At 36.3% G+C, this 27,464-nt stretch overlaps 1 protein-coding gene across 5 annotated transcripts in view; it reads left to right on the top strand.

The window, feature by feature from the left end:
- LOC105487812 (stromal interaction molecule 2) overlaps window positions 1-23,407 on the top strand; it is a 167,174-nt gene extending 143,767 nt beyond the window's left edge. For 3 of the 5 annotated variants that reach the window (XM_011751421.2, XM_011751424.3, XM_071093767.1), the window contains exons 8-13: window positions 1,949-2,116; window positions 2,397-2,420; window positions 2,843-2,943; window positions 3,183-3,421; window positions 15,407-15,680; window positions 20,195-23,407. In XM_011751421.2, the coding sequence (XP_011749723.1) occupies window positions 1,949-2,116; window positions 2,397-2,420; window positions 2,843-2,943; window positions 3,183-3,421; window positions 15,407-15,680; window positions 20,195-20,672 (1,284 nt within the window). In that variant the 3' untranslated portion in view covers window positions 20,673-23,407. The remainder of the gene's footprint in view (window positions 1-1,948; window positions 2,117-2,396; window positions 2,421-2,842; window positions 2,944-3,182; window positions 3,422-15,406; window positions 15,681-20,194) is intronic. The other 2 variants (XR_011621409.1, XM_011751422.2) reach the window with 2 other exon arrangements.
- Window positions 23,408-27,464: the final 4,057 nt, after the last annotated feature.

Raw genomic sequence — 27,464 nt, 5'->3', positions numbered from 1 at the left:
TTACATTTTAAACAGTTATTTATTGTTTGCAAAAGCTGTTTATTATTCAGTTTTTTCTGTGTTCATTCCCCTATAAACAACAATGTGATTTAAACTAAGGGTTGGGATTTAGATTAAATGAAACATTTATGAGTAATAGCAGAGAAAACAGTTAAATAGTTGCTACTATCAGAAGGTCACACTTTCCACAAGTTTGAGTCATTATTTGGCAATCAATCTAAACATTGTTCATCTTCAATTTATGCTAAAAATATATATAAGTAGTTTTTATGTTAAATGTGTTTGAGCTTTTTTAGGGGAAATACATTTATGGAAATATTAAGAAAAATCTATGATTAAAGAGCATAACTTGAATGAATTTTGTTGAGATTCTCTGTATAATTCCATGGAAGTGAAAATTGTATAGAAATTTTAGCTTTAAAATCTTCTGAGAAAAAGGGCTTGTGTACATACATTTTGTAGTGTTATGCAGGTCTGCATGAACGTGAGCTTAAATTTTATCTTCCTGAGAGATTAGCAGGAACGCCACACAGCTTACCCAACTGACTTGTTAAACACAGTATTGTCCCAAGCCATTGCAGTTAGTTATGTAGGCAGATATGTTGCCTGGGATTTGTTTTCAGTGAGTTAATGCTCTTCCCCTTACTTTAATGTGTTTTTGAATTGTTACCTAGTGTTGCATTGTGAATTTTGTTTTTAATTTTGGAATCTTAAAAGATATTTTTCTACACAATTCTTTGTTTTCACACTAACTGACAGCTGTTCCTTTTCTTTATCAGAAGTTTGTGTATAGTACTCTTGCTGGTTTATTCTGGCACACTATAAAGTTTATTCAAATAAGTTGGGTTTGTTCAGATCAAACATTCCTTTGCTCTTCAGTGTCCTTAGTTAGCTTTGGGGAAAATTAATCTGTGGGGTGGTGCTCGACACGCAGGATGCTCTGTAGTCGTTCGTCGCTTTGCCTCAAGGTCTTGAGTGTGAGTGAGTGTGCACAATTTCATAAATTACATCCTGTATCTTTACACATCTTTAGTTTGAAAACTCTTGCTAGTTTTTAAGTAAATCGTTCCAAGAATGAATCATCTATTCCTTCTGTGTCTTCCCTTAGTGAGGCTTTCCTTATGATACTTTTTCTTAGCGCTTATCAACTAACCACCACGCATTTTTGTTTTTTTCTGTTTATTTTCTGGCTCCATTAAATGGCAGGTGGAAGAAATACTATGACATCCTTATACTGAAGACTATGCATAGTTTCTCATGAAAAAATCAAGTGGATTCTCACTCAGAATCTGTTTCCTCACAATCTGTACATGCTCTGCAGATGTTCACTTAGCTACTTTCTGGAATATTCAAAGGAGGGAATTATGTAGCAGAAGTGGTAACACAGACAATAATAGGTAGATATACTTGGCAACAATAAGAAATAACTAGCCATAAAGAAGATGTCATGAAAAACTACAGAAAAATACAATTTTTAAAAAATCAGTATATAGTGAAGGAGCTACAGTAGGGTCTTTTGGAAACATTCGGAGGAGGAGTAGAACCTGTATCCACCCAATTTTGGACACTTCTTTATATAATACTTCATAAATGAAATATGCATTATGGGAAAAATATGATCAGTTTTAGTTTGTATATAACCTTGATTATTTCCCCCTCAGTCTGGTTTTCATAACATACAAAACTAAATATTGCAACTTAAGGTATAAATAAGACCTCTCTACCCTCCTTGACTTCACGACTTTGCCTCGTGGATTTAAGATGTACTCGAAGCTCAGCCTTAATTTTAATGCTAGAAATCTATTGTATTTAGACTTTGCAGTTTAAAACGATGTTTACAAAGAGCGTAATTAAAATAGCTTTTTCTTTTAGTTTGGGTACTAAAAAATATTTTAATCCTTCCTTCTTCCCTCTCTCCTTTCCTGCCTCTTTCCTTTCCTTCTTCTAGGTTCGCATGGCTCTGAAAAAGGCCGAAAAAGAATTTGAACTGAGAAGCAGCTGGTCTGTTCCAGATGCACTTCAGAAATGGCTTCAGTTAACACATGAAGTTGAAGTGCAATACTACAATATTAAAAGACAAAACGCTGAAATGCAGCTAGCTATTGCTAAAGATGAGGTACTCTCTTGTATTTCAAAGTTTACTAAATTTGTTTCTTAGGCTGCATTCTGAGAGGGATTACTCAACTGGGATACACAGATCTGAATAAAAGTGTTTTTATTGCAGATTCCTTTTTCAAACTGGAACTTATTGTGTAAATAGACTCTAGTAATCATAAGCTTTAAATTAAAATTACTGCATTTGGATACTTTTCGAAGTGACCTTAGTGATTTAAACATTCTTTTTTTTTTTTTTTATCATTATCATAAAAGTTTTATACAGAGCTTTTTTCCTTTAGGTTGCCGCTTCATATCTGATTCAGGTTAGTAGTTACTGGAAATTAATTTTGACACTTACATTGTGTGGAATGAGAATAAGTGTTAATCTGAATTCTAGCAAAAGAATTTAAAAGCTTAGTTCACTCACTAGCACCATTATAGTAGGATATAGTTAATGTTTTTCTGTTACTTTTAGTACAAGATTCGGGTCTTCCTGAACCATAGAAATAAGAGAAAAATTCTCCAGAATCAAGTTTTGAATTACATCGATTGGCTTAGGAAAGCACATTTTCTCCCTCATCTGTTTTCTTTTTTGGAATGCAGGGATATCTTGGCTAGTAATTCTCTACTGGTTTTATGATTGTTAATATATTAAAAACCAAAATAAACTTTATTATTTTATATATATATAAATGTTTGTATTTTTTTCAAACCTAGCCTTATTTTATTCCTTTTCGGTTTCTAGGCAGAAAAAATTAAAAAGAAGAGAAGCACAGTCTTTGGGACTCTGCACGTTGCACACAGCTCCTCCCTAGATGAGGTAGACCACAAAATTCTGGAAGCAAAGTAAGAATGTTATTTTAGTTTTTATTTGCTTTATTGTTATTGTGTTGAAATGAGTAATTTATAAACAATTTACATTTATCATTTAATTATATAATTACATAAATTACATTAGTTTTAAAAGTGAGTTATTTCTTCTTGAAATTAGTTAATTGCCACGGTCTGTTCATGTATTGCCTTCTTTCAGTGCCATATTAAAGATCTTTTGATGCAGTAAGTAATTTCTTTATTGGCTTTTCCAGGAAAGCTCTCTCTGAGTTGACAACTTGTTTACGAGAACGACTTTTTCGCTGGCAACAAATTGAGAAGATCTGTGGCTTTCAGATAGCCCATAACTCAGGACTCCCCAGCCTGACCTCTTCCCTTTATTCTGATCACAGCTGGGTGGTGATGCCCAGAGTCTCCATTCCACCCTATCCAATTGCTGGAGGAGTTGATGACTTAGATGAAGACACACCCCCAATAGTGTCACAATTTCCTGGTAAGTGGTGAGTTCAACAAAAAGTGTTGATATAGGTTTTGTAGTAATTTTCCCCTGTGTCCTTTTAGGAATCATGTACTTTGAAATCTATGAGAAAAAATTTGGGTTATCCTTCATTTTCTCTTTCTTTTTGTTAGTAATTTAAATATTTACTATTTGAGAAAACCATGTGAAACGCATATATAAATACTTTTTGTATATTTATATTATATATTTATACACACTTTAATCTGAGTGCTTTATAAATTTGATTATTAAATGTTTATTTGAGCAACTGTTTCATATAACATTATATTAAGTGTTGAATATAAGACTTTTTTTTTTTAAAACGATGCTTGTAATTAAATTGAAATGAGGAGTCACATAAAAACATAATTGACGGTAAAGATAGCACATGATAAATGCCAAATCAGTATGGGAATGAAGTGCTGAGCTTTTGGGGAAAATATCCTTTCAAATGGCCGCTTAATGTATAGTAGAAATAAAAATTAGGGGAAGATCTTGGAAACAGGGATTTGAATCCTAGCTCTGCCACTAACTCACTCTAGGTATGTACTTGTATTATTTTGCTGGTTTTACTTCTCTGGTTTGATGGCAGACAGTTAATGCAAGGAGAGTGAGGAGGCACTCAACTCTTAAAGGAGACAAGACGAGTGGACAGATTGTAAATACAGCAAAACTAGAAGTGTGTGACTGCATTCATTTCACTTGCTCCATACTGCGAGGTCGTGATGGTTGCAAAGTTATGTCTAGATCTGGGCCAGCTCTGCAGTTTGAATATTGTCAGTTTGTATTTGTTTATTTGAATTATATGCCCTTAAGCTTGCCAAATGCAACACTGATTCATAAGTATATGCTTTTGTTTGAAAACTGTAGCTTTTAAAAGTTGAATTTCCTCCTTAAAATCCATGTTTAATATCTGAATTGTGCCTGAAGGTGCATTCTCTAGATTGACTAGTTTTTTTCTTTGCTTTTTAAAAACACTTTTTGGGGTGGGGGCAGAGGTATTGGATATCCATATGTCTGTTAAAAGGAACAATTGTACTAAATGTGAATAATTATTCTAGTTGTAAGTGATTGTGTCATATAGGCAAATTTAAACTTTTAAATAAGAAAAAAGTACGAGAGTTGGTTATAAATTTAATGTTTTAGAAATGCTGTGATCAGGTCGTGCGCAGTGGCTCATGCCTGTAATCCCAGCACTTTTGGAGGCTGAGGAGTGTGGATCACTGGGTCAAGAGTTCAAGACCAGCTTGGCCAGCATGGTAAAACCCTGTCTCTACTAAAAATACAAAAATTAGCTGGGTGTGGTGGCGTGTGCCTGTAATCTCAGCTAGTCAGGAGGCTGACACAGGAGAATCGCTTGAACCCGGGAGGCAGAGGCTGCAGTGAACCAAGATTGTGCCACTGCACTCCATCCTGTGCGACAGAGCGAGACCCAGTCTCAAAAAGAAATGCGTGATCAAATTTATTATCTCCGAAAAATAACTCATGCCAAAGATTACAATTTGAGAGCTCTGCCTCCACCCAGTGGCACCACAGAGGTACTCCACTCTGCTAAGTTAGAAAAGCCTAATTTCTGGACCTGATAAATGGAAAACTCTCGGCAATGGAAGTCTAGGAAAGGACGAAGGCTCTTCATTTCTATACCCTCCTGAGCAGTTAATTTTTTTTTTTTTTTTACCATGGATTTGTGTAAATTTTACAAGTTTGAAATGATGACAAGGAAACATGCCTGTAGTGTGTTAAGAACACAGTAAAAGATTGTAACAATATACATAGAATAATATTGTCTATGTTTAATTATATGGAAATATCAATGGTTAACTCTGTGTAGATAGGGGAATGGGTGATTGTTGTTTTCCTATTACTTTTTAAAATATATTTTCCTATTACTTTTTAAATATCTGCTAAGTGCTTTCCTTGGTGAGAATGTGATAACAATTTATTTAAACTTTCTTATAAAGTCGTCCACACACACTTAAAATGACTGAAAATAATATACCCACCTACCAAAAAGATAAACAGATTTCAACATTTTTCTTTATCTTTTTCTCTGAAATAAACTATTACAAATACCACATTGCCTCCCTTTCCCCACTGTTTTGAAGTTGTGACTTATGCTAAAGCCTGTTGTACTTTCATTACATACATATATATCCATAACATTATATACAATTGTTGCGTGTTTAGAAATGTATATAAATGTTATCAAACTAGGTGTTATTTTACAACTTTTTTTGCTCAAAAGTTAACATTTCAAACATGTTTCATGTTTATGTATAGATGAATTAAAGTCACTGCTTAATGAGTTAACCATAACTTATATATTTAATTTTTGTATTTAAAAATCCATAGTTTGTCCGTTTTTCTACTGACATAGGTTCTTTCTACTTTCTTGACCCTTGCAAACAATGTGCAACAAGCATCTTTACCTGTATTTCCTTGTGCATAACTTTGAGAGTTTCTCTGTGTGGACACCTAGAAATGGACTCCTGGGTCATTGGGAAGGCACCTTTTACTAGTCATTGCCAAGTTGCTTTCAAAATGGTTTACACTGTTTTATAAGAGTGCCTGTGTGCCTGTATCCTCATCAGTGCTTGGAATAATCCGATTTTCTTGTTTTGCAACTCGAATGAGTATGAAATGATACCTCACAATTACTAAACTTTTTATTTCCTTGATGACTGTTGAGGTTGAGTGCCATTTCCTTTATTGGCATTTGTTGTTCAGATTTCTTCCTCTCTGAGTTGCTTGTTCTTGCTGTGGAGTCCCTGCAAGATTCCGTACTGATGTGGAAGTGTTATTTTATTTTTTTTTTTTTTTCTGGTTATTTGAGGGTTGCAAATATCTTCCAGACTTTGGCTTTTTTAATGGCAAATTGTGAATCTAATTTGTGCTTTTTATGTCTTTTTCAGAAGATGATAGATTGTTGTTTGCACTCCTTAGAGTTTTTAAGTTTTTCTTTAATCCATTAGTCCTGTAATCCACCTAGAAGTTATTTTTGTTCATAGTGTGAAGTTGGAATCTAAATGTATCTCTTGAGGTATGGGTAAACAGTTGTCTCAGCTTCATTCCTGTTCTATCCTTGCTGACTTATAATACCACTTCCCTCCGTAGATACATAAGTGCTCCCAGCTCTCCCATTTTGTTTCACTGGCCTCGTTCTGCTTTAGTTTCTAGGGTTTTGTGAAAAGTATTAATATTTGATAAGACCAAGTCTTCCTTTATTATTCAAATTCAGAATTTCTACTCTTAACTAATCTTCTGAATTTTAAGATCAGCTTATGAAATTCCATGAAAGGCTCCATTGGGTTTAAAAAATTTTTTTTTGAATTTGTGAATTTGTATGCAGTGAATTATTAATAAATTCCATTTTTTGAGATCTTTTATATCTTTAAATAAAATTGATAATTTTTTTTCTCTGTGCAGGTCTTGCTTTTTGTTAAAAAAAGATTAATTTCTAGGTACCTTAATAAATTTTTGGTAGTTATATACATTACCTTTCTTATAAAACTGTATTTCAGATTGCTTGTTGCTGATGAGGAAATGCCATTGGATTTAGTATGCTGAATACAGAATACTAAATACAGAAACATATATTTAAGTATTTTATGGTAGTCTTGGCTTTTTCATGTTAATACTAGTAAGTTTTTCCTCTTTATTGCCCAAGCTAAGACCGCCAGTAAAACATTGAATGAAAGTGGTGACTGCTGGTAATAGGGATTGCCGTTTCTGACTTTGAAGGGAATGCTGCCAGAATTTCACCAGGAAGTACTTTTTTTTTTTTATGTTTTTGGTAGATTACTTGTAAGTTAAGGAAAGTCATTTCTATTTCTGTTTTGCTAAGAATGTTTTTTTTTGTTAATCAGTGGATATTAAATTTTACCAAATTATTTTTCTGCATAATTTTAGGTGATCATTCATTTTTTATTCTGCTGAGTTTTTATCTGTTTAAGTAAATCCTTTAAATGTCAGTGAAACTATGTTTGTCACAATGTGCTATTTTTAGAATGAGTTGGATTTGGTTTGTTATTTAGGACTTTTGCATCTGTAATCACACATTGGATTAGCCAGTAATTTTTCTTCCTGACACTGTCTTGGATTTTGGTATCAAGATTATATTAACATCATAAAATAAATCAAAGAGTAGTCCCCCTCTGCCCATATATGTGGTTTTGCTTTTCACGGTTTCTAGTTACTTGTGGTCAACTGTGGTTTGAAAATGGTGAGTAGAATACAATAAGATATTTCGAGGTGGGGGTGTTTGGAAACCACATTTACTTAACTTTTATTACAGTATGTTATTATAATTGTTCTTTTTTATTATCAGTTATTGTTAATCTCTTGCTGTGCTTAATTTATAAACTAAACTCTATTATAGGTATGTATGCATAGTAAAAGCATAGTGTGTAGAGAGTTTGGGACTATCCATGGTTTCAGGCATCCACTGTGATCTTAGAATGCATCTGCCAAGCATAAGGAGGAATACTATACTCCTTGTTCTTTCATTCCATTCTTTTCTGCTTTTAGAGAGAGGCAGCAATATAAAGTAGGGTTAAGATGTGGAATTCTGGAACAAGACTGCTTGGGTTTGATTCTTTACTTCACCTTGTAGTCATTGTATTACCTTTTACTCCAGGCACTGAGTGGGAGGCACGTTCCTGAGTTTCAGCTTCCTTTTCTGTAAAATGTAGCCTACCTTGTGGAGATATGTTAAAATTTAAATTAAGTAGTACCTGTAAGACACTTGGAACCAGCCCCTGGGCTACAATAATCAGTCAGTAAATTGTATGATTTTTATTCTATACTTTGAAATAGTATAAGGTATGGATTATTTGTTCTTTGAGGATTTTAAATACATTGCCTATGAATTGACCTTGATGTATATGTTTTGGCAAGGAACAGATTTTTAAACTGTAGTATTAATTTAATTTAATGATTAAAAGTGTAGATTTGTGAAGTTACATGTTTCTAGAATATTGTGTTTTATCTGAATTTTAAAATTTATTGGCTTTTAGTTGTTTATACTATTTTATATGATTTTAAAAATCTCAGTTACATTTAAAAATTTTTTTGTTCCTAATAATTATCTATATCTTCTTTCGTCTCCTTTGTCAGGCTGGCAGTTGTCTGTTTTATTTCACTTTTTTCAAAAGCCTGTTTGTTTTGTTAATATTATCTGTTTATTTCTGCTCTTTTATTTACTTTCTTGGAGTTTACTTTTTTACTTGTTTGTTTTAATATTTATACACCTCCCACAGGAATCTTGAGTCTTTGTTTTCTCTCATATTATCTTAAGGCTATGAATTTTCTCTCTAAGAACCACCTTAGCCACCTCCACAAGTTTTGACATATTAATTTGATTATGATCATCAAATATTAAAAGGTTTTTAATTACTAATTTGTCACTTCCTTGAAATATGAATTACCTAGAAGCATATGTTTTAATTTCCAGATATGCATGTATGTTTTGTTTTTTTGTTGTCTGTTGGTTTTTAAAAATATCTCTGCCTATTGATTTCTACTTGTGTGTGGTTAGAGAAAAGGTCAGTATGACTTTTTTTGTATTTCCTGATACTTGCTTTGTGACTTAGTATTTATTGGTCATATATTTTAATGGTTCTTTCTATATCGGGAAATTAGTTTTCTTTAATTGTTAGTTACAGGGTACTATACAGTCTGTTAAATCAGGTGTTATGATAAAAATCTTCTGTATACTTACACAGTTTTGTCTGTTCTTCTATCGGTTGCTCCCATGGTGGTCAGTTTCTCCTTACAATTCTGCCCATTTCTGTTTTATATAGTTTGTACTAAGTTATTTGGTGAATACAAGTTCAGGTATAATATCTTCTTTACAGATTAACTGTTCCTTTTATAGTTACGTGGACACTGCTTTATGGCTAATACTTTTTGCCTTTAAGTTTATACTACCTGATATTGAAATACCTATAATAGCTTTCTTTTGATTAATATTTGCCTAACGTATCTTTTTCACTTTCTTCTAAATTTTTCCATTATTAGACACTAGATATATCTCTACAAGAAATAGCAGTAACTGGTTTTATTTTGTATCCTATTTGAGAATATGTTGCTGGCTAAGGCAAATTTAATGCAAATATTATTTACTCTCCTTGCTGATCTGTTTGAATTTATCTCTGCAATCTTGTTTTGTGGTTTCTGTTTTACACACCTCTTCTTATCTTCTCTCATTCTCTTGGACAATTCAGCATCTTCAGAGGCTTTAATTTTAGCCACTGCTCTCCCATCTTAAATCATGTGTTAACGTTGTCTAGTATTTTGTTTTGTTTTGAAAGTCTCTCAAAACAGTCACTGTTTTTGTTGTTTCTTTCAGTCATAATTTACATATACTTATGTGTTTATTTCTCTGTTTATCATTGCATTTTGCTTGTTATTCATTTCTTTTTTTCTTTCTTAAAAATATGTTCTTCAGTAAAAAAAAAAGCTACTTCAGTGAGCAATTGGGAATGATAAATTCTCTTAGTCTTTGCCTGAAAATATCTTTATTTTCAGTCTCACTTGAGAGTAATAATGTGTCTGGATATAAAATTCCAGATTAACAATTAGTTTTCAATAATTATTTCTCAGTTATTTTGAGGTTGTCATTGTTGCTGTTATGAAGTTTGTAGTCAGTCAGCTTGGTTCAGGTTCTTTTTAGTAGATAAGCTGCCATTTCTCCGATTGCTTGAAAAATGTTCTCATTGTCTTTGTTGTCATGTGGTTTCCCTGTAATATGATTGGGTGTGGATTTTAACCGGTGTTTTTGCTAATATTTGATGTGTTTCTTGAATCTGAAGGATGTGTCTTTTATCAGTTCTGGAAAAAAAAACATTAGCCATTATCTCTTTGAATATTATTTTTTCTTCTATTCATGCCTTCTGGAATATTAGTTATGTAGAAATATTAGGACTAGTATTAGTTTATTAGTTATATATTGCATCTTGTCGTCCACATTTCTTAACTTTTCTTTTTATAGTCTTTTTATCTATCTACACTGCATTTAGAGACATCTCCTCAGATCTGCCTTCTAGCTTACTGATTATTTCTTCAGTTCTAGTTTTGTTTTAGCTCATCCTCTGAATGTTTAACTCTAATTATTGTTTTTCATTTCTATTAGTTCTCTTTGATTTTTCATCAAATCTATGTTTTAATGCTTTCTTTTCTCATATTTTCTATTTATTGTTATATAGTTTCATGATGTAAAAAGAATCCCTAGTTTTTAGTTTTCATTTGATCATCCTCATATTTGGTATTCTTGGTCAATTGTTACAGCAGTTTCCTGTGTTTGCATAGCAGATTGCTTTCTCTCTCCTGTTTTATAATTTCTTACGTAGCTATTTTTAAGGAGATTGCCATTATTCCACCCTGGAGAAAACTGTGTAAGTAGTAAAGTGCCCCTCAAATGCCTTTCTTTGCTTCCTGCAGTAGTTTCAACTTGGATATCACCAAGTTGGGACCAGTTTTTTATGTTAACTCTTTGGAATACAGTTTCATAGACCCTTTTGGTAGTATGAACTTGCACTCCAATCTCATATGAGATATAGGCCCAGAGTGTTGAGTTTTTCACAGAAGCCCTTTTAAAATCCCTGTATTTAGAGATCTTGAAATAAAAGAAATTTGCTTGCTCATTAGTTAGAATTTTACCCTTTCACAGAGGAGTGTACCCCTTCTAGGTCCAGGCCTTTATCCAGAACACTGACTCATTATTCCAATACCTAACATAGGCCCAAAGCCTAATCTTATGTCCCCAAATTAAACCCCAAACCCATAGATTAATGAGACTGATAACCTCCCATAACAGTTGCATCATATTAGCATTTACTTTTAGTTTTTGTTTTGGCCTCTGAGAGTTTTCTGTTCTCCTTACAAACTCAGCTATGTGTTTAAAGCAATTGTTATATTTTATCCATTATATAAGAATGTTTGAGGGTATTTGAACTGTGTTGTTGGGTATTGGGAGATAATTGTCAGGTTACCTTTGACTGCTATGTTGTTAGAACCAGAAGTATATACATTGCTTATTTTTGGTTCTTGTTAGTAGGGGAATGCCTTATTGAAAACAAAATTTTGTCCTCTTCAACTAAGAAACATCACAAAATATAGTTTATAAATACAGGGTCATATTAAACTGCTCTGCTTCTATAGGTAATTATCAATATTAGAATGAAAAGTTATCCCAGAAATAGATTCCCATACAGTGACCTTTAATGTGTCATTTACCTACTGTGATAAATCACAGACATGAATGAATGTTTATCTGCATTAGGAATGATTAGTGGCCTGGAAGTATTATAAGAGATTCATATTTGCTTTATGTAAAAGATAACTTGTTACAAGGCCAAAGTGCACTGCTTTTTAATCTTCCGTAAAGTTTGTGATGTTGCAAATGTTTTCAGCCCTACATAGACTTCTTCAAGCAGCAACAAGGAGGAAGGACAACCCTCAACTCTTAAGTGTACATAACTCTTAACGGACAGATTTTTTAAGGCAAAAGAGATGGCAAAATATGTAAGAAGATATTTTTGGAAAAGATTGTCAAGTTGTAAACAACTTACAGATGTGACAAATTTACTGATTCTTATATTCTTTATTGCATTACTTAGAATTTTTCTTACATAAACGATTTCCTTTTTAAAACTTCCTTATGCAATATATATATATGTGTGTGTGTATATATATATATGTGTGTGTGTGTGTGTATATATCTCTCTCTCTCTCTGTGGATAGTATTCATTTTTCCAAGCAGCGAATCCTGATTCCTCGCAGACCTGATTCCTCTCCCACCATACTTACAGTTATGACTGAATCTTGCTGGTTTTACTGTATATTCCAAGTAATGAGTGATTACTCAGATGACTGCAGTGTATGTCGAGAATTGTAGAATTTAATTATCTATGTGACATTGGACACTTTTTTTTTAGTATTTACAAGATATATTTTCTTCTTTGGCAGAGAGAAAACATCCGACTAAAGATTTACAGGAGCCCTATAGTTCTCTAATCTATGAATCCTTTAAATAAGTGAGAGAAAATTCTGTTTGCCAGCTAAATTACAAATATTTCCATATTATATTTATTTGTGTTTGGAAAAAGCCTTTTAATTATACTTTATTTTACTTTTACTTTATTTTTCTTTGTTTCAATTCATCACGTTATTTCCATGGCTTTTTCTGTTTGTATCATTCGTTGATTTACTGAGCAGATACTTACTGAGCATCTACTTTTTACCCAGCACTATGATAGACTGGTGTTGTGATGCAAAGTTGAACATGATACACAGTGATTGCTTTTATGGAACTTAGAGTCTAGTGGAGCGGTGCATTGAGATAAATTATGCAATAGGGAAATATACTTTGGTATTGCTGAGCAGACACAAGGGAAAACACTGACCTCAAACTTGGAGGGATTGGGAACCTTCCTGGAGGAAATGCCACTTAAGCAAGACCTGAAATTGTAGGTCAAGGGAGAGTTGGGGAAAGGAGGCGTGGAGGTGAGAGAGAATGTGATACCTCTGAGGAGCTGGGAGAGATATACTGCTTCTAATATTCCTGTAACAGAACAGAGGGACACGAGCTCTAAAACAGAGGCTGGGTAAGGAGGGCAGTCTGGTCCGTGGTAAGGGGTTTCACTTTAAGAGTTTTAAGCAATACACTTTCATTTTCCTTTTCCATTTTAGAGTGAACTTGCAGGTGCAGTTTGGAGAATAAATTGGAGGGGGGAAATCAGGATTTTATAATACAATATGGGTACAGTAGTCCAATATAATCCATCAGCAGTGAGGGTGTAGGAGAGCAGACAGATTTGAAAGATATGAGAGAGGTAAAAACCCTGTGGTTAACTAGAGGTGGATTATGGTGGAGGAAGAAGAGTCAAGAATATCTGTGTTGACAATTCTGATGACTGAGTAGGTGGTGATGTTATTTACTGAGCTAAGGAACACAGAAGGAGGAGTGAGTTTGGGAAGGAAAATGTTGAATTCAGTTTGGGCATGTGTGGCACATTCATGTGTCCATTGGGCGGTTGGATATAAGGGTTCAGGAGAAAGATTAAACCTGGAGTTACAGATCTGGGCTTTTGTAGACCACAAATGATCATTGAAGTCACGAGAGTAGATGAACTTACTCCAGAAGATTAAGTGGAACGAGAATAGAACAAGGCTTAGAGTAGAACTTTGAAGAAGACCAGCAGTCAAGGGATGGGTGAAAGAGGAGATGAGAATATGCTCGGAGAAGACAAGCAAAGGGCACAGTAATAATCACTGTTAGATGCTGATCAGATGTCAAGGAAGGATTGAAGTACTAATTGAATTTAGCAACCTTGAGGTAGATCATGATCTGGTTGAGAATGGTTTCAGTGAAATTGTGAATGTGTAAGTAAGCACTGTACAGTTTCTTTGGTGAATGAGTGAAGATGAAATAGTAGAGACAGTAACATAGACAATTCTTCATAAACAGGAACAGAGATATGTCACCTGAAAATCAGTCTGGGGTAGAGGGGTTTTTTGTTGCTGTTATTGTCATTTGCTCATTCTTTACGTTTGTCTTTTCAGAATTTGCTTTTAAATGCTGTGGGAGGGGGAAAGGCAGACAATGACAAGGCAAGAGAAAGAATAACCAGTAGAGTAAGGTCCTTGAGCATGGGTTGACAGTAGGATACATAAGTGGAGGGAACACACTATGAAATGGAAAGGTGGACCGTGGTCAGAATCTAAATGTCTAATGTCTTTTTGTTGTTTGTTTGTTTGTTTGTTTGTTTTGGTAGAGACAGGATCTCGCTATGTTGCCCAGGCTGGTTTCAAACTCCTGGCTTCAAGTGATTCTCCCTGCTTGGCCTTCCCAGGTGTTGAGATTACAGGTGTGAACCACCATGCCCAGTCTGACTTATATTCAAAGATAGCACAGTTCTGAATGATGGTGGGACAAGGCATGAGAGTGTGTGGTGGTGCAGAAGTGAAGGTCAGGGGAGAAGAGGTGAAACCTTGATTGGTCAGGGTGTTGGCTAGGTCTTACAAGTGAAGTTGCCCACGTTGATGATGGGTTGTAAGGACCGGTAAGACAGAGACCGTCCAGGAAGTGACTAGTGAAATGGAGGTGGAAGATGCAGTCATGTCCCTTAATAGTGTTCGCTTCAGCACGAATGCATTTGTATAAAAGGATGCAGAAGTAAGGGTATGCAGACAGTACTAGGGAGCAAAGCCACCCACCTTTTGTCCTGATGCTATAGCATCTGAACCATGCAGGAGCGAACAGCTTCAGCTTGAGAAGGTTGTTATTAGGTGAACTATGTTCGTTCAGTTAAGAGTAAGAAATGGAATGCCCATTTAGTGAGGACATTGAAGATGTAGGGGAAGTTTGTTTACCCACCTGCATGAGTCTCGACTGAGACTGGTAGCGGAAACAGTTGGATCTAAGATTTCTGTTTAGTTCCACAGTAGTGGGTATTCAAGAAACAAGTTTTGGTCTGAGCTCTGCCTCACCAGCTGTGAGACTGTGCATACAGTAGTTAAGTGATTTCCTTGACTTAAAACTGATTGAGGTTCAAAGAACTTGTGATATTTCAAGAGATATCCATTGGTAAAAGTCCACTTTACTTTATTCTGTTGTCCTGTCTTTGTGTTAACAGTCATAAAAATTTGTGATACAATACAGGTTTTTAAATTTAAAAATTTGTTGTCTTAGGTAAATTGTTAAGCCTTTTTGGTTAGTACATTTAGATTTTCTCTTAAAGCCTCATGTTTATGTTCACTTCTGTTTGTTTTTTAGACCTGTTTTTTTTGTTTGTTTCTATTCTTAACTTTCTGAGTGTAGGTGGTAGAGAATGGTAATAACTGTACAGTAACTTTCAATAAAGGGAGATGAAATAGTGACATATTAGTGACATCAGTTCTCTTGTGTGTATGTATTTGTGGTGACTGTAAAGGGGACCCTGGACTTCATGAGCATCTTTCTTTCTTGGTGTTTTTCAGGGACCATGGCTAAACCTCCAGGATCACTAGCCAGAAGCAGCAGCCTGTGCCGCTCGCGCCGCAGCATCGTGCCGTCCTCGCCTCAGCCTCAGCGAGCTCAGCTTGCTCCACACGCCCCCCACCCGTCACACCCCCGGCACCCTCACCACCCCCAGCTCACGCCGCACTCCTTGCCTTCCCCTGATCCAGATATCCTCTCAGTGTCAAGTTGCCCTGCGCTTTATCGAAATGAAGAGGAGGAAGAGGCCATTTACTTCTCTGCTGAAAAGCAATGGTATTGGCAGTGAATAATCTACAGGGCATGTTGGGGCTGGGTTGGGGGTAAGGTGTGAGGAGGGGTCAGGAGGAGTGGTGCATTGTTTCCGTTTTCTGTTGCTGCATATCAAGGGACCATAGACTTTGCAGCCTCAGACATCACCCATGTTTTAGCTCTTAGTTCTGTACCTCAGAATTCCAAGCCTGGTGTGACTGGGGGTTTTGCTCAGGGCCTTAGAAGGGTAAAATCACGGTGTTGGCCAGGGTGCATTCTCATCTGGAGCTTGCAGTTCTCAAAGCTCATGTGATTGTGGTGAACTTCATTTCCTGTGGCTCCAGGACGGAGGTCCCCGTGTCTGTGCTTTCTGTCAGCCGCATGGCGGCTGCTCTCAGTTCCTGGAGGCTGTCCACTGTTCCTTGCCACAGGATCTCCATCTTCAAAGCCAGCAACAGAGAATTTCCCTGCTGTAGATTCCTCCTTTGCTTTGAGTCTCCAACTTCTGTCTCTCTGATCTCTAGACTAAAATTTCAAAGGCTCACCTGGATAATAATCTCCCTATATTAAGATCAACTAGTTTGGAGCCTTAATTTTGTCTTCAGAATCCCTTTACAGCCGCATCTATATTTATGTTTGATTGGAAAACTTGAAGAAGGTGGGTGTACACCAGAGGCTGGGAATTTGGGAGCCGCCTTAGAATTCTGCCTGCCACAGACATGTAGGTAGATATTTTGAGATGTAACTGCTTAGAGGTCACTGGACACAGTTGACTCAGATCTCAGAGCATAAATTTGTCATGAGAACAATTTTATGTGTAAAATAGAAAAGCATGAGCTTAAATATACTTGAACACAAAGAAATATCAAATATGACTGACTTAAAAATATTTATTGTCACTTAATGATGTATTCTGTTATGTGCTGGTGCTTGCTAACACATAAGCAGTATCATATGCCAAAGGTTTAAGAAAATGTCAGGAACTTAAAGGAGAAAAGTAAATTAATAACAAAATGGGCGTAGCAGCAGTGTATTTCAGTCCAACTTAATGACATCAATGCTCCATGAAACTGTTAATTTGAGGATCTCTGTTCTTGAACTGCATTCCTCTTTAAAAGCAGTATGGTGTATTGAGTGTTAGTTTCAGGTATTGACACTTAGTAGCTATGTGGCCCCAAAGGCTTTACCCTCTTCTTTGACAAGTGAAAGGGAGTGGTCTACACTCTTTATCGTGTGACTCTAGGCGACATTATCATCAAATAATAATTTTTCATTCCTAACTATCTAGTAGTAAAAGAAATGTTATGATTTGCAAGTGATCAGTGCAGCATATTCCTAAGGAGATAATGCAGGTTTTGTACCCTCATTGCAGTTGGAGAATCTGATGCAGCTTTACTTGGTTAACACTTTATGACTAGCTTTTCGTCTGTCTTTGCTACTAGTATGAACGTAGTCACCAGCAAGATGACTTACTGACAGAACTGATCTTGTGTGGTTTCTGGAAATCAGAAGGAAAACTCGAGAGCTGCACTGTCTCATCAAACTTTCTGCATTGATGAAGCGTTCAGTTCTCATTTCAACAGCAATGTCAAAATTTCATAGCTAGCTCTCATAAATAAGAGAAGAATTTGAATTTGGAAAACTTTTCTTCCTTTTCATTTTTAGTCTCTCCTCTATTGAACCACCAGAATTCTTACAAAATAATAATGTTAAATATTTACTGATTTTTTAATGTTCTATGCCTTATGCACATATATGCTCATTTAAACCTCACTTCAAGTTTTCTTATACAAGTATAGTGTGAATTCAACTCCATGTCACTCTGGGGAAAAAAGAAATAGAAAAAATGGCATAAGTGGTACACATAGTTAAGTTCAACATTTCAAAGAATATGTACTCTGCAAGAAAATAAAATTTGAAGTTGTATTAAATCTTATTATCCAAGTCAGATTAGTTATGCAGAAGCAGCAACACTTTGGATTCTTGTCATTACAGAATTCAAATGTTAGAACTAGAAGGTAACATTAGTGATTAATCAAATTTTCCTACTTTAACAGATAGGAAAATTGAGACCTCAAGAAACCAAGTGATTTGCTGAGGCTTTTACAACTGATTAATGGTAGGACCAGCTTAGGAACCCAAGTCTCCTGACTTAAATCAGTATTCTTTTCACACATTGTTCAGAGTTTAGAGGCTAGTTTTTAAAATATTTTTAGCCTAGCTTAGAATTTCACACACAAAGCAGCCAAGCCACATAACAGAAAAGAAAATAAATTCGTAAAATTGTAACTAAATCAGCTTCTGCTCTTTGGAAGCTGAACAGCTCCAGGGAACATGATATATTCTGCTCAATTAATTGACAGCCATTCCAAAAAAAGCTTTGCAGAAATGCCTCTACCAATGATTGATTTCTGAGTCTGATCATTTCCTCATACCTGAACTGCTGCTTACTTTCTGTTAGCACTACCCATTATCGAATTGTAAAAGCATTTGAGAATGATGCAGCACACGCAGGTGTATTATATGAAACCATTAGTTAGGTCTTTAGGGGGTTTTGTACCTTTTGAGAGCTTATAGTGTAGTAAAGACAATCTTCATAGACATGTGTGAGTGAAGTACATAGAAATGACTAAGCAATCTTAGTCTGTATCTAAAATGTGGTATTAACATAGAATATTCATCAAAAGTGAGTGCCAGACCTCCAGTAAATGTGTACATCAATAACATGAAAATGATAGTACTCATAGGCCATCTAAGGTAAGAGATCATTCAGTTTATTCATTTCCTAAATACGAATTTAGTCCTTGCTATCAGAGGTGCCTTTGCCAATAGCATGAGCTGCCAAGACAAGTGAGACAAGGCCCTAGCCTGGTTCCAGCTGCTGGGTTATAATCATGTGTTCTCTTGCCTTTCTGTTCTGTCTTCAGCTCTGTTCCCTTCTCACACCGTATTTCTTTTGCCACTTTTTACCTTGACTCTCCCTTTCATTTCTTAATCATTTCCTTTCATGGAGTGAACAGTATTCACCTTGGGCTCCGTACATGCAAAAGTGAATGAGACTAAGTAGTAAAGCTCTCAAAAAAGAAAAAAAAAAAAGTGAGTGAGATGTGATCCCTGTTCTTTAATATCTCATTCTGTTCATTGATTCATTCACCCACCCTTCCATTCATTTGTCCAACACATATTTATGAAGTACCCACCGTGAGCTTGCCATTCTTCTAGTGCAGAGAAGTTAATAAGGCTCCTTGTCCTTATTTATTTCCTTTTATCTGGGGATACTGCCTATAGACAAGTTAATATAAAATATCATTTTAGGTTTTGGTAAGTTTTGGGGTTGCAAACAAAGACAGGTAAAACAAAAGAGAATGCTGTTCCAGATAAGGTGGTTAGGGGAGGCAGGAGTAACCTGCATACCCTGGACAAGTAAGCCATGTGGAGATGGAGAGTAGATAACGCCAAGCAGAGGGAACAGCAAGTGCAGGGCCCTGAGGAGTCTTGAGGTTGGCATGTTACAGGAACACGAGGGAGTGTACAGTTGGAGATAGCCAGGGACCACATGTACAAGCCTGGCCGCTTTGACTAGGGCTTTGGATCTTACTCTGAGTATGAGAGAAAACACTGGGAAGTTTCAAGTAAGTGAATGATATATTTTGCTCGAGTTTTAAAAAAATCACTTCAATGGCTGTGTGGAGAAATAACTGGGAGGGAAGAGCGAGAATGAAAGCAGGGAGACCAGTTAGGAAGCCGTTGCAATCATTTAGGTGAGTTCCTGGCTGTTTCAGAGGAAGAATGGGAGCAGGGGGCGTAATAAGGAATGGTGGATTTGAGAGAGATTTGAAGGAATGGGTGATGGCATTTACTATATGTTGGTTGTGGGGTTACAAAATTTATATTTCCACTGTGGAGAAAAGGAGGAAAACATTGAAGAGTAAGAATGCTGTGAGAATTCAGTGAATGTCTGTTTTTTTTTTCTAAATAGCATCATATGTTTGCCCCCTCCTCCACTGCCATACTCTGATGCACCTCGATTCCCTGCCCCCTTTTAAATTTGGTAGAACTTATATTTTAGTATAATTCCTTTCATGTATATTCCTTCCTTCCTAACAAAGCTATAGCTCATCAAGTTAATGAAAAGGGAGAGGCAGTGACTAAAATTCATCTTTTAAAATAGTGTCAACTCCGATTTAGAAAGAAACATAGTATTGAAATAAAACATAAAAGTAGCTGAGATGATAGCTGAATCACCTGTAAAATTTAACATTTTAATTTATTTGACAAAAAGAAGGTATAACTTATATTGTCTGTAGTTTGTAACATTTCATTATTATGGTTTATGTTAAAAATCCAACATTGAGTTTTGAGAAGCCATATTATTTAAAGAAGTAATGTTCTCATTTTGCTAAAATGTATATAGAATCGTATCATTTCCCTCTTTTAAATTTCAATAAGCAATGAAAGTTGTTTTAGTTAGAATGTCTGCTAGTACTCTTAAGAACATACTGACTTAAAATTTGTACCTTTGTTTGTGTTTCATTCAGGGAAGTGCCAGACACAGCTTCAGAATGTGACTCCTTAAATTCTTCCATTGGAAGGAAACAGTCTCCTCCTTTAAGCCTCGAGATATACCAAACATTATCTCCTCGAAAGATATCAAGAGATGAGGTGTCCCTAGAGGACTCCTCCCGAGGGGATTCGCCTGTAACTGCGGATGTGTCTTGGGGTTCTCCCGACTGTGTAGGTCTGACAGAAACTAAGAGTATGATCTTCAGTCCTGCAAGCAAAGTGTACAATGGAATTTTGGAGAAATCCTGTAGCATGAACCAGCTTTCCAGTGGCATCCCGGTGCCTAAACCTCGCCACACATCGTGTTCCTCAGCTGGCAATGACAGTAAACCAGTTCAGGAAGCCCCAAGTGTTGCCAGAATAAGCAGCATCCCACATGACCTTTGTCATAATGGAGAGAAAAGCAAAAAGTCATCAAAAATCAAAAGCCTTTTTAAGAAGAAATCTAAGTGAACTGGCTGACTTGATGGAATCCCATTCAAATGGCATCTGTAAACTATTATTCCCCGCCCTCCACTCCCCACTTTTTTTTGGGTTTCTTTTAATTTTAGGAATGTAACTCCATCGGGGCTTTCCAGGCCAGATGCCAGAGTGGAACATCCAGGAGGGCGACTGTCTACTGTCTGCTTATTTAAGTGACTATATATAATCAATTCATCAAGCCAGTTATTACCGAAAAATCATTGAAATGAGACAGTTTACAGTCATTTCTGCCTATTTATTTCTGCTTTGTTATTAGTGATGTATATACAACATTTTGTTGAAAGCCACTATGGACTTACAAGCTTTAATGGACTCGTAAGCCAGCATGGGCTTGCAAAAATTTCTTGTTTACCAGAGCATCTTCTTATCTTTCCACAGAGCTATTTACATCCTGGACTAAATAACTTATAAGAAGTAAAACTAATTGCACTACTGTTTTCCAGACTGGAAAAAAAAAAAAATCTCTGCGAGTGAAACTGTGTAGAGTTTATAAAATGACTATGGATAGGGGACTGTTTTCACTTTTAGATCAAAATGGGTTTTTAAGTAGAACCTAGGGTTTCTAATTGACTTGATTTCTGGAAATGAAAACCCACGCTTTTACTATGGGAAGCTTCTTTAACTGCTTTTACTATTGTGAAGTTTCAAGTCCTGCTGTAAAGATCATGTTTTGTTTTCCCCAGGGCTTTCACTGTGATTTACTGCATTGCAGGCTGTATGATAAAATATACATAATTTAAAGAGAGAAGGCTCTTGATTCCTTATGCAAGTGGAAGAGTTGAAACTTGATTGAAGGACTTAAAACATTCATAACCTTAAGCCGAGGTGGGGGGATATGGGGATTCAGGCAATTGTTTACACACTTTGAATAACCGCAAAGGATTTATGGTTTGTGAAAAATGTGTACTGTGGAAAAGATAATAAATTGGAGACATTATTGTGTGGGATTGTCCTGATTTTTGTTGATAACACTCCACAAAAAACACTATGTTTTCTGGAGAGCTGTGTAAGCTGTCTTGTTGCTTAATTGCAATATAAGAAATAGTGATGTTTTGGACGTAAGTTGTCAACAAATTTCTATTTTATATTGTTTGTCCTATTTTTATGTAGTTTGAAATGTATAAATGTTCTAATATCAAGATTAACAAATATAAATTTATGGTGCATTTAGATTGTGTTGTATTAATTTATAAAGTATGGTGTTCATTAAACTGGTGGGTTGTGTAAGGGTAGCTTTTATTGTTAAAAAGACAGTAGAGAGTTAAGTTCCATATAGCAACAAAGTATGTTAACATCTAGAGAGTTGCGCTTATACCACTTGAAAAATACGCAGTCATAAATGATTTGATTACTGCAATGCAGATGGATGTTTGGATGAACAACTGATACATTTTAGTTAGAATACTTTTTCAGCATTATGGCTAAAATGTATGTCTAACCCAGTGCTATTTAGGTGAAAATCCTAATTGATAAACAAGAGGTTTCTTTTGAGATTTGCTTCAAAGAAATGCTTTAGTAAGAATATGAACAATTTCCTGATGTCTCCTGTAAATTGTGATTGTTTATTCTCTTTATTACTATTGTTAAAAACTTGACTGGTGTTTGTGTTGGCTGATATTTATATACTTAATAGATTGAGTTCTGTAAGGGCAAAAACGGATTGAAATGAACATAGTGTTTTGCACTAATGATAAGGTAAGATAACCTGAGAGGTAGGGTTGAGGAACACAGGGTGGAAAGCTGTTGAGGAGGGGAAAAGTGCATAAAGAACAGAAAAGGGTTCTGGAGTGTTTACTCAGAGTGAAGGGAAAACCTTAACCTTCTTTTTCTTATAACCAGACAGGAGGCGTTCTTCCCTTTGAAAATTGCAAAAGGAATGAGAACCTTGCAGTTGGATGAATAGAAAAGGGAAAAGTTGCCAGAGCACGGAGTGAAGATGGGAGGAGCTGCCAGCAAGGCCCACTGCTGCTCCTGGCTTAGAAGGGAGCTCTGGAGCAGAACCAGCTGGGGGCCGGCACTGCTGCTTAGAGTGGAGGAGGCTGGCCGAAGGGACTGTGGGTCGTTTTTAGTCAGGGAGCGCGTGCATTGTTTGTGCTCAATTTCAGACATTCATTTATAAACAAATTCAACCAAGAGATATTTACTGCTTTATGTTGCTTGTGATCATTATTTTGCATTAATGGAGTATACACATTTGTAAATTCAACAGGAAATAATTGAGTTTTGGAAAGCTACAGTAATTTCTGTGTTACATCATTTATATGTGAAAAGTTGGGCATTTCTATAAGTTTTTAAAATTATCCATTTGTTACTTTAACATTTTAAAATTACGGTGTTTTCCTGATTTTAAAAGTAATATTTTCCTTACTGTAAAAAAAAAAAGAAAAAAAGTCGATGATAGAAAAGTATAAAGAAGAAAATAGCAAGCAGGTCAAATACTGCTACCCCAAATAATCACTTTTAATATTTTAGTATGCTTTCTGCTAGATCTTTTTCTACATATTGATGTATATTTTACATAATTGAAATCATACTATATATTCAATTTTATATCATGCCTTTTCACTTAATATAAGCATTATCCCAACATCATTAAAAAACTCTTCATGAGCAACATTTTAATGACTGTATACTAATATGCTATTGTATGGATTTACCATAATCTTTTGAAGTATTCTGTCATTAAACATTTGGCTGTTTCTAAATTTCTGATATGTGGAGTAAGAGCATTTCACATTTATTGAGCACTCTGTATGCCAGGCACTGTTCTACACTTTTATATTATCATTTAATCTTTACACCAACTCTGTCAAGTAGGTTCTTTTATTATTATTACCATTTTACTGATGAAACTAAGCCCAAAAAGTCAACTTGCTGATGGTCATATAGCTAGTGATAGAGCCATGTTCTTAATTTCTAAGTCATACTGCGTAAAGTCTAATCAACACTTTGGTTTCCTAGGGCATATGATTTTAGAAGTTTACAGAAAAATATAAGATTTTTAGCTTAAATTTTAATATATATGTACATAGGTATGTATATATACACACACACGTAGTCTCACATGCCTTGGACATAGCTGGTTTTAAGGTTTCTTCATATAACCATGTTGATAACCACCCTCCATTCAATGTTTGAATGTGTATGAGTGCCCTTTGACTTCACACTACCTTTTCTCAATTACCATATGGTTAAAACTTTGTTAATTTAATAGGCAAATAATGTCCAATAAGATTGGAAAGTTTTTTCATATTTTCTTAGCCTTGTGTATTTTTTATTTTAGTGAATTGTTTTTGTGCCCATTAAGTTCTTGGGGTCCTACTGTTTTTCTAAATCTTTTGCACAGTTAGCTAGTCTTTCAAATGTAGCTATTCTTATATTCTTCATTTGCTAACTAATCAGTGATTTCAAAAAATGATACATGTATTTTTCTTACCGATTTTAGAAGTAAATGAAAGAAAACCTAGATTTAAGTTTTAGTCTTATTGATCTCCTGATTTGGGGTCTTGAATGGGAGAGTTTCACCTTGTTGATATGGTCAAGGTGGGTTTTCCCCAAAAAATTACAGGCAAGAGACAATATGGGATCTGCTTAACTCATTCAACAAATGTTTAATAGCCTACCACATGCCAAGCACCATGATCAACTCTGAAGGTATAAAGACTAAGGTGGCAGGTGCCTTCTTTAAAGGAACTTGGCATCTAATGGAGGAGACAGATCAGTCAGAAGTCCTTGTAATGAGTGGGGTGATAGAAATGAAAAGTGAATATTGGGAAGGTGGGACCCAGTGGGGAGAGGGATTGTATAGTTCAAAAGTATCTATTAAATCAAGGATAATTTAATGGTGCTGCTTTGTCGAGGACATGGAGAGACTGGCTGTGACAGAGACATACAGGACCAAGGGCAAGTTGGTTTTAGGGTTTCTACTCACTAGTGGTCTGGTTCTGGCAAATGAGCTTGCAGTTACTGAGCTCCAGGGAAACACCTGCTGTGGGGGTGCTTATTTTGGAGCAAAGTGTTTGCCAGAAACACCGCATTTGAGCAATCATGTAAACCCAGATAATACTGATTAAAGAGAGTTCCCTCCCCACATTCCCAGCTCTCAAACAGGGTAGACTTTGTTGAAAGACACTGCCCTTCAGATTTGTCAGGGTAGCCCTGATGCTATCTTTACTCAGCTGATGTCAAGTGAGCTTCGGGCCAAGTTTCAGGATTTGACCTCAGTCCCGTGATTGGGCTTTTCTGGGTATCTGCAAAGTCTGAAGTGGCTCTCAAAGGGTCTTCTCTAGGGCAGTAGGCCTAGATAGGAGATCATGGAGAAGCCTCAGTCCACATCTTGATTTCCTGTTAGTGTGATGGGATTGAGACAGATGCCTCACAGTCTTTCATGAGTTGCAGCATTTTGATGGCCAGAGTCTCCAGCATCCAGGTGATTCAGTTTTTACTGGATATGTTGCAGTGTCTTCATTAACCTCCAAAAGTGACGGAGAGCAGTGAGCTGAAGGGAAGGAGTGCAGTTCACCTCCTCCTGGTGAGAGCTGCTCTGCCCCAGGAAGTCACAGTGGCTCAGCCATTCTCAATCGCCAGTCCCTGAAGCAACAGCCAAGCGTCCGCTTCCCACATGGTGCTGTTTTGCCCTGCCAGGTTCTAGTTCCCTGTGAAAGTGGGACTCAGAAATCTTATGTGGGTCAAAATACTTCATCTCGTGCTTCAGGTTTACTCAGTTTGATAGGGTTTTATTGCTAGCAGCCATCCAGTGTTGCAATTCTCATTCTTAAGAACATCTGTGTACTCCTTAAGCACCTCTTTATGCTCTAAAATATCTACATAGGCTAATTTTCCCATGTGTGAAAATGTCAACTGCTGAAATATTTCTACAGACCTCTGGCTTCTAGGGTGTGGTGGCATCAGATTTTAGGGAAATTGAAAGTCACCAGCTCTAAGGTACTGGAAAACGTTTCCAGAATGAGAAATGTGGCTTTGTTGCTTGATTATTCTCCACAAAAAAGCTTTCTGTTATCATTTAAGATGTTTATCTGTAGCAAAAAGTACAATGAGAAGAAATGAAAAGGGGTGTTGGGAGTGTGGGGTGTAAAACGGAGCCTGGGTGCAACCGTGAACTGCTCTGCTAGAGGCTGCCTTTGACTTAAAGGTAAGAAAATGAACCTGTAAATAGGCCTGGGCATGAGACCTTGGGAAGGAGAGAGGAGCGAAAGGGTGCATTTGTTGTCAACTCACCAAATCTTGTCCATTTCATTCCCCGAATATCTCAGTGAATGCCCCACTTGTTTATCTACTGCCCTGGGGCTTTGCTTCTCCATTTCTCATATTATTCACTTCAAAAAGCAAACTGAACCCAGCCTCACCACCCGCTTCATCCTTTCATTGGTGAGCTCTCTAAGTTGCACAGTGGATTTTCTCTGAATAAAATTTTTCTATGCCTTTTGTTGCCTGTGGGATAAAATATAAACTTAACCAAGACTAGCAACGGTCCTTGATATTCTGTGCCCTGCTTACTCCTCTGGCCTCGTGGCTTTTGTGGACATAATCAGTCACACAGAACTTCATGCAATTTCTGAAGTAAAGCAAGCTGCTGCTTTTGCCTGGAACGTCCCCTTCCATCTTAGGCAACTAATGCTAAACCTTCAACTCCCATATCTCTAGGAAGCCCTCCATGCATGCCCCCACCCTGGGTGAGATACCACTTGGGTGAGATACCACTTCTGTAATGTGAAAATTTTCTTTACTTTTTTTTTTTTTTTTTTGAGTCAGGGTCTCACTCTGTCGCCCAAGTGGTGTGATCTTGGCTCACTGCAACCTCCGCCTCCAAGGCTCAAGCGATTCTCTTGACTCAGCCTCCCGAATAGCTGGGACTACAGGCGTGCACCACCATGCCCAACTAATTTTCTTTTCTTTTCTTTTTTTGTATTTTAGTAGAGATGGGGTTTCACCCTGTTGCCCAAGGTGGTCTCGAACTCCTGAACTCAGGTGATCCACCCACCTCGGCCTCCCAAAGTGCTGGGAATATAGACATGAGCCACCGTGCCTGGCCCCCCGTCTTCTTTTGTATTTCTTTTTTGTAGAGATGTTTCTCCATGCTGTCCAGGCTAGTCTTGAACTCCTGTGCTGAAGCCATTAAATGTGTGGAATTTATTTATTGCAGCACTTGACACATCCAATGACCTGTTTACTTGTTTGCCCAATAGACTGAATTACATAAGAGCAGAGACTTTGCTTTGTGTAGCTTCGAACTCCCAAGAACTGGCACTTTAGGCACTGAATACATTGCATGCCTGATGAGTGAATAAATGAACAACAGACACTATTGCTGCCTTCCAGTGCCAGGCTGCTAAAGGCCATTACAAATGGAATGACCAGAAAACAGTTCAAGAGTATTACCCAATACAAGTGAGTGTTATTTTCACTTGTATATACTCTATTTTCATTGTCTTATGGGAGGATTCCAAGAAAGGAGGAGATCAAAGTGGCATAAAGTGACTAGTATGTCCAGTATGTTTTCTTGGAGAAACATATTTTCAGAGCTGAACTCTGAAGGATGAGTGATGTCTGAATAGGCTCAATAGGAGGAACACATTCTTTCCTTTCAGGTTTTTGCTTAGTAAAGTGATTTAGCCTATCCACTCTTGGTCTCTACCACCTCTCCCGCACTCAGCATTTAATGGCTATGCTGCATATCTGATCATTAATGTGATCTCTTATATTATTCGATCTTATTTCAATAATTATATAGTGAGAGAATAC

Source organism: Macaca nemestrina, chromosome 3 (genome assembly GCF_043159975.1).
Source record: "Macaca nemestrina isolate mMacNem1 chromosome 3, mMacNem.hap1, whole genome shotgun sequence".
Taxonomy (NCBI): Eukaryota; Metazoa; Chordata; class Mammalia; order Primates; family Cercopithecidae; genus Macaca; species Macaca nemestrina.
Note: the sequence above shows the minus strand (reverse complement) of the source record. Positions and strands in the feature narration are given on the sequence as shown.